The sequence below is a fragment of the Setaria italica genome, chromosome I (genome assembly GCF_000263155.2).
Source record: "Setaria italica strain Yugu1 chromosome I, Setaria_italica_v2.0, whole genome shotgun sequence".
NCBI lineage: Eukaryota > Viridiplantae > Streptophyta > Magnoliopsida > Poales > Poaceae > Setaria > Setaria italica.
In genome coordinates this window covers 10,022,201-10,030,167 of record NC_028450.1, presented here as the reverse complement: position 1 = coordinate 10,030,167, position 7,967 = coordinate 10,022,201, and the positions used below count along the sequence as shown (strand labels likewise).

At 43.6% G+C, this 7,967-nt stretch overlaps 1 protein-coding gene across 1 annotated transcript; it reads right to left on the bottom strand.

The window, feature by feature from the left end:
• Positions 1-4,458: 4,458 nt before the first annotated feature.
• LOC101767080 (high-affinity nitrate transporter 2.1) lies at positions 4,459-6,365 on the bottom strand. Its single transcript, XM_004952081.2, has one exon. It carries the CDS (start codon positions 6,239-6,241, stop codon positions 4,667-4,669), a length of 1,575 nt encoding a protein of 524 aa, XP_004952138.1. The 5' UTR covers positions 6,242-6,365; the 3' UTR covers positions 4,459-4,666.
• Between the last annotated feature and the right edge of the window lie 1,602 nt (positions 6,366-7,967).

Below are 7,967 nucleotides of genomic sequence, written 5' to 3'. Positions count from 1 at the left end.
ACCCCCTTAGTCTAGGTTTAATACTCCTAATTAGTGTCCAAACATTCGATGTGACGGGGGCTAAAATTTTAGCCCCTCCTCCCAAACACCCCTTGAGAAGAAATTCGTCCGTACTAATTTGTTTTTGTTTAATTCATTTCTATTTTAATTGTTTGACTGCATACCTGAGCAGGATACTCTCTGCCTTCAATCGCAACTAGGAATCCCCCAAATCCTCCCGCAGATGCGACCTCATTCCAACCTGAAGTCCAATCTCAAATCCGTTCCCCTGCGTTGGTTGGCGACATCCCTCCGCATCGGCCGTCGTTCTTGTGTAGGGTGGGCCGTCACTCCCCATGCCCGTAGAGGAGACAAGATTCTGAGGTTCATGATTCCATATTAATCATTGCTTTGTTGCAATAGTCGTGATTTAAGTACCTACCTGTATGTTCACACTGTTGCGTGGTTTAATGGGGCCTATGAACAGTATGATGCCAAATATGTGAATGATTTCATATCTCAGTAAAGTGCCTAGATTCATAATGGTTAATTGACGTACAGGATGTTTGGCCTATTCTGGTTTTCAGTATTGTAGTAAAGGACCAGAGCTAAACCTATTTTTTAGTGCTCATGAGGTAATTTGCTCATAGACTGTCATTTGTAATTGAGCCAATCTGGCCGAGCGAGATTGTTACAATTTTAACTGTATAACGGACTCAATTCAAAATTTGACCTTTTGTTGTAACATGGACCCTGATTATGAATGAAAGAACTTGTAAATGCAGCAGCCACCTGATACTTAGAGTTGAGTATTATCAGGTAGCATTTTGTGGTAAATTGATCTCGTCATTACAAAGTAAATGGTTTCCTGGAACAGCTTGACAAAATTGTGGTACCTCCTGATCCTAATATATAGTAAATTTTCAGACATTTCTCGTGCAGTAAGTCCTACTATGCATCATTGTTATACATGCTTCATTTTTTCGATTTTCACCTGGATTGACTAGTTGCTGCTGCCTTGCACTCCCAGAAACAGCAACCCTGGTACCTGGATTTGTTCTTGAACCTGTAGATGTGCAAGATGGATTCACTTCTGGTGGTTACTGTTATACTACAAAAATAAAATTACTGATGATGAGTAAGAGGATAACTAATGGGTCACGTAACGTGATGAAGTTGTGGTAAAAATGACATTTTTCTGAAGGTATTCATATAAACAGTTACCACATTGTTGGTGCACACTTTTTAAATTAAATACAGAATTATTGTAAATCACTTAGATCAAGTAAATTATTTATAAAGCTCTTGTACATCACATAATTATATCGTTCTTTTTTAATTCTAAATTTCTGATCAAATCCAGGCCACCATGTTTGTGATAATGAAGCAGTATCGCACCTGTGCCATCCGTACTTGTATTGCTGCCGGCGTTCTTGTAGGAGTTCTTCGGTTTTGGGTGATCAACCCATCCTACTCCAAGCCAGCGTAGAGACCCTGAGGTAAGCATCACGTAATTCTACTTCCCTTGTTCACTCTACTGATTATGCCCATTGGTTGGAGATTAGTGCGTCACTGCACATTCCTGGTTTTGAAGTTTTTTTTATTTGTCTGATTAGCCGAGTTGCATTGCGAATTCCCAATGCAGCCCTATCTTTTGAACGACGATATCATGGAAGTCTCTGTATTTTTGTTTGATTCAATAGACTTTAGATAGCTGCAGGTTGCATAGCACCCATATTTGTCCGGTTCCATCTATTACCTGTACACGTACAAGTTGGTTTACTACTTCAGGTACCATGCTGCATAGATAGTAGGTACAAATATATTTTTGAATGATTTGATGGCTCCTTATAGTAAATTACCATGCTGCATAACATAATTCTTGTAAACTTTCTATACCTCTCATTGGCCCTGCTGCACAGTGGAAAATTAGTTGTTTAATTTACTATTTTTCTGACTTATGTGTATTTCCTACTTCAACCAGTTACTACAAATTTGACTGATACATCATGTGGTAAATTTACCTTGACTTCACCTGGCTATAGTTTGAAAGTTACGTCAAATTGTTTCTATTACTATACTTTTGATAGATAAATTATGTTATGCGTTTATGCCTGCGAGCTTATTTCCTTCAAATTTACCTGTGAAAAAGGAAAGTCTACATGTATAAGAAGTGTACATTCAGGGAGATGTTCAGTAGTTTTCTCTACATGTATATAAGGAGTGTACATTCAGGGAGATGAATTCTCCAGGGTTGTTCATTTCCTAATTCTTGTGACCTATACACTCTGATCCATTCACAAACTGCTTGTTGTCTTGTCCATGGTGCAGGGCGGAGGTGATGGGGCTGTTTTTTCGTGCCTGCTACGTAAGTATTCAGGAAGCTCAGCAAGCAGCTGAGGTGAATGCTTATTCTCTCTTGTCTTTGGTTCTGTTGTTTGAATTCTATCCATATGCCCATGAATTCCAGTATTATTAATTCTGGTAAATTGGTCATCTTTTTAAGTAACTTGACAACGCTGTTTTGGTAAATGCTTTTGTAGTAAATTAATATTCCAATCTAGTAATTTGATGATACCATTGTGGTAACCTATCATATGAGTTCTGGTACTTTATTGAAGGCATTGTAGTATATTGGATTCTAGTTAATTGGGCCTCATTTTATAGTAACGTACTAACTTAATCATGGCACATTGATAATGCGTTTTTCATCTTACCGTGCCTTTCTATAGAGCAAAACCAAATTTGTACACTGCCCATAGTAACTTGATAACGCCATCGTGGTAATTATCTGAAATTTAATACAAACTTATTGTAAATTGCATATAAGGGATACAGATTCTAGTAATCCTTTACATAAGATTATCATAATAATTTACATAAGATTAATTTGTTGTTAATAAGGTCTCACTCTTTCAAAGTAACATTTTCTATTTTTTTATCCTTGCAGATTGAAAATTGATTTTTTTCAGCGGTTCTGTTATAAAAAAAGGAGCTTGTTATCCCAACATGAGAAAAAAGATATCACGAGAGCTACCAATAACTGTGAAAGATATAGTAAATGGTCGTTTCATGTAACTATATGAGCATATTGTGAAAGTATTTCCTCCAAAATGTGAATCTCCATTATACTGAATACTATATTGGTGTGGCGTATGCCTAAATTTAGTTAATGAGATTAGTCAGTGATCATGGTTTCATGCTATCCTGTCCATTCAGGTTTTGTTTCCTTGCTTTCTGGCATGAGCAGGCCATGATCTGCCCATTGACAATTCAAAACGTGCTTCTGAACTCTGCTCAGTCAACCAGACTTTCTCCCCGAAATTGCTTCTGATTTGACTTTCCTAGCACTACGGCAAGCAAGGGACTGATGGTGTTTGCCACAATTTCTAGTTGTGTGATGTGTTGCAGTGCTAGATAGAATGTGCAAGAAATTGGTAGCTCGCCATTCAGATTATGTCTCGAGCCAATCGAACTATTGTAAGTATTTCATGTTAAATCACTCTTGTCATTATAATAACTCTCCGTCGTAATTATCATCTCAGGCCAATCAAATTATGGTAAGAATTACATGGTAAATTTGTCCTGGCATTTTTGTAACTCGTTCATCAGAACACTTGTATACAAACCACGTTCATGTATTCTCGTAACTCGTTCACTTCCTCGCCTGCAATTGTGGACTCGAATTCCAGTAATCAAAACGACTAAACAACGTGAATTAATTACGTGATCGTATCTTGTATTTTGAACGGAGAACCTGGTTGGGATCTTGACCAGATCGGAAGTTTAATTACCCGCGTTGATTAAAATGTAATGATGACCATGCACAATGATTATAGTAGTAATGACCTGCGGCTCATCCTCGGCTCGCTCGCTCGGTGGTGGCTCGCGTATAGGTCGAGAGGGCAGCAACGCGCGTGGACCCTGATGATGGCCTATCATGTCATGCCAAGTGACCTAGCTATAGAATAACTATTCTATGGCTGACTACGGAGTATAATAATATATACTCCCTCCATCCCAAATTATATTATAAGTCATTTCAAGAATTTTGGAGAGTCAAAGTATCTCAAGTTTGACCAAATTTATAGAGAAAATTATAAAGATAGTATACTATGAAAATATAATTGATGAAGAATCTAATGATAGATGCAGAGACAGTGAAGAGTGCATCTATCAAAAGGAATAAAGGATCTCCGTTCGTCAAAAGAAATGGACAAACGCTTATAAGCAAAGTTTGATGCATTGTTAGCTCTGTGTATCTGATTATTTGCTGTATGTACTTGCCACACAAAAGAAACGGACGAATGCTTATAAGCAAAGTTATTTGTTGCATTGTCGAGGAAGGAAGGTTTAGACGTCGCTGAAACCTGTTTAATTTGTTATAAGCTAGGACTAGGAGTATCATCAGACGGTAGAGAGTAGTTGACGCGCGTTACCAACATCACATATGGTCAAAAGGCAGCGGCCGATGGATGCTAGAGAGTCAAATCTATGACGCTTCGATCGATGATAATAACTAATAAAAGGCTATATGACATGTCCTCCCTCTCATCTCGATCAAGACCCCTTAATAATATTATACATCTACTAAGCATGGGCATCCGTACAAACGCATGCACGCATGTGTGTTTATGTGTATATGTAAAGTCGCCAGGTCGGTAATAGCTAGCTAGTATATTACTTCTTAGACGTGCTCCGGCGTGTTGCCCGGCGGCGTGGCCGCGGCGGCGAGCACGGCGTTGCGCCTTCCTCGCTCTGACCGGCAGTTCTCTGCGAACTTGAGGCTGGCGCTGTGGCGTCCCAAGCTCTTCTCCTCCTCGCTCCACTCGGAGGCGTAGTAGCGCTCCTCGTCGGCGTCGGCGCTGGGCGGGAGGAGCATGGACCCCCATTGCGGGAAGTGGATGAGCACCAGCGGCAGCGTGCACACCATTGCCATGATGCCCATGTTCTGGATCCCCTTCCCCGTCGAGTAGTTTGACAGGGTGAAGAAGATGAGCTGCGTCACGCCGGCGCCGACGTTGCCGCCGGCGCCTGTCATGCCGGAGATGATCCCCAGCGAGCGGCGGGAGACGAAGGGGATGACGCCGAAGGTGGCGCCGCACGCGGCCTGCGCGCAGAAGGAGAAGAGCACCATGGCGGTGATGGAGGCCGGCAGTGACTTGGCGCTGCCGAGCCAGAGGCAGAATGCGCCGCCGGCGGTCTGGAGGATCCAGATGTTCCAGAGGCGGGCGCGCATGCCCCAGTAGCGCGCGCCGAGGTCGGAGAGGACGCCACCGAGGGGGCGCGACACGAGGTTGGCCATGCCGAAGCAGGCGGCGATGATGCCGGCGACGCGGATGTCGAGGTCGAACTGGTCGTAGAAGTACTCGGCGATGATGTTGTTGGTGGTGAGCTGCACGCCCATGCTGTAGCCGTAGATGAAGACGAAGACCCAGGTGCGGTAGTTGGTGACGGCGTGCATGAACACCTTGGAGAAGTTGTCCTTGTTGGCGTCGCCCTGCTTCTGGAGGTTGCGGAGGTTGCCATCGGGGAGGTCCTGCCCGGTGGTGAGCACGAGGATGCCCATGACCACGTGCATGAGCCCCGGGACGAAGTAGGCGATGCGCCACGCCTCGAACGGGGACACGCCGCACTTGAGGATGCCCTCGTAGACGAAGGGCATGATGAGCTGCGTGGCGCCGCCGCCCATGTCGCCCCAGCCCGACGCCAGCGCGTTCACCGTCCCGATGATCTTGATGTTGAACATGGTGCTGGTCCAGTACTGGCACGAGACGAACGTGGCGAGGGAGACGCCGATGAGGAAGCGGATGGTGATGTAACCGGCGGCGCTGTCGATGACGGCCATGCAGAAGACGGGGGGAGCGGCGAGCATCATGACGAAGGCGCAGCCGTAGCGCGGGCCGAGGAGGTCGCAGACGGCGCCCATGGCGAGGCGCGAGAAGATGGCGCCGGAGACGGAGGCGACGCCGGCGTTGCCGATGTCGGACTTGGTGAGGTTGAGGTTCTCGCGGATGATGGGGATGAGCGGCGCGGCGGCGAAGGTGGAGACGACGCAGGTGAAGAAGGACATCCAGGAGAGGTGGAAGGTGCGCATGTGCGGGTTGGCCATGGAGAGGATGCGGATGGACTTGGCCTTGTGCTCCGAGTCCACCGGCAGATCGAACTTCGCCGGCGCCGCGTCCTCCGCATCGGGGCGCCCATCCTCCGTGGAGAAGGAGAAGGTCGGCTCACGCCCGGTCACCCCGTGCACGCTGGCCATGGCACTCTCTACCTCTAGCTAGCTAGCTTCTTCTTCAACCTTCCGCCGCTAGCTTCTTACCCGAGGACTCGCTACTATACACCTGCTGAAAACCTTGTGTGCCTGCAGATAGGTGCTTGATCGAGCTCGATCGTGGTTGGATCCAGCATCGATGGATGGGGCTTTATAGCCGGGGGTGCCGATCGAGCTGACATTTTTAAATTAGGGCATCCTGAATGATAAGTACTCTGGAGAAGTTGACATTGCCTGCAGATAGGTGGAGTGGCCAGCATCGGATGGCGTGCGCGGTGCAACTCCCCGGCATGTGCCTGCTGCTGAACCCCACACGGTCGTTTCTGACTTTGCACCAGGTGGAAGCGACGTCTCAGCAGTCAGGCAGCATGAGCTTCTCATTTTTCTGTTTAACGACTACTACGTACGTGTACGTACTGTGCACAGATGCATGTGCTCAGATTTACCTAACCTCGGTACAAAATTACAAGGTCAAATCTCCATGCATTTACTGCTCTGTGTGCTAGGTAGTTCAAAGTTGTTACTTAACTACAGCTAGCAGGGGTTAAATGTTAGACTTAACTACCTCAAAGTTGTTATGGCTTTCTAAGATTTTTGCTCTTCACTCTTCAGTAGCTGGTGCATTTTCACCTGCGAGGGGTGTTTGGTTACGAGGTGCTAAACTTTAACAGTGTCACATTGGATGTTCGGATGCTAATTAGGAGAACTAAACATGAGCTAATTATAAAACTAATTGCAGAACCCTGTGCTAATTCGCGTGACGAATCTATTAAGTCTAATTAATCCATCATTAGCAAATGGTTACTGTAGCACCACATTGTCAAATCATGGACTAATTAGGCTTAATAGATTCGTCTCATGAATTACACTCCATCTGTGCAATTAGTTTTGTAATTAATCTATATTAAATACTCCTAATTAGCATCCAAACATTCGATGTGACGGGTGTTATTTAATACCATCGCGCCAAACAGGCTCAGTCATATTGGTGGCGGGAGATGAGATGACTCAATTTAAGGCACGTAGTTATGATCGATAAGCGTGGTTGCATGTAGGCATGCTACTTTATAGAAAGGGGTGCATATACCTGCTACTATCAAGCATATTCCTTTCTACGGAATTATCATGCATGGATATTATATTGTTTGACAAATGTGTTAGCCAATAAAAATAATTCACGAACTGCTGACAGTAGACAAAGATACACATTCTTGCCACAAATTTTAACAATAATGCTTTCATCATCTTAAGTTTCGAGCTATAGCAAAGAAGTTAGATACAATGTCAAATAAAGTTACGGACAAAATGTTTTTATTAGAAAGGGACAAATAAATTTTAGTGATGCTGGCTGCTCATGCATGATTAATCTGCTAAAAAAACAAGTGTATATATGCCATAAGAAACAAAATGAAATAACTAGCTTGTTTGACAAGTGCCTCTTCTTATATATATATATATATATATATATATATATATATATATATATATATATATATATATATATATATATATATATATATATATATATATATATATATATATATATATATATATATATATATATATATATATATATATATATATATATATATATATATATATATGTGCGCGTGCATGCGCATGTACTCTCAGTGTGTGTGTGTGTGTGTATATGTGTGTGTGTCTGTGAGTCTGTGTCTGTCTGTCTCTCTCTCTCTCTCTCTCTCTCTCTCTC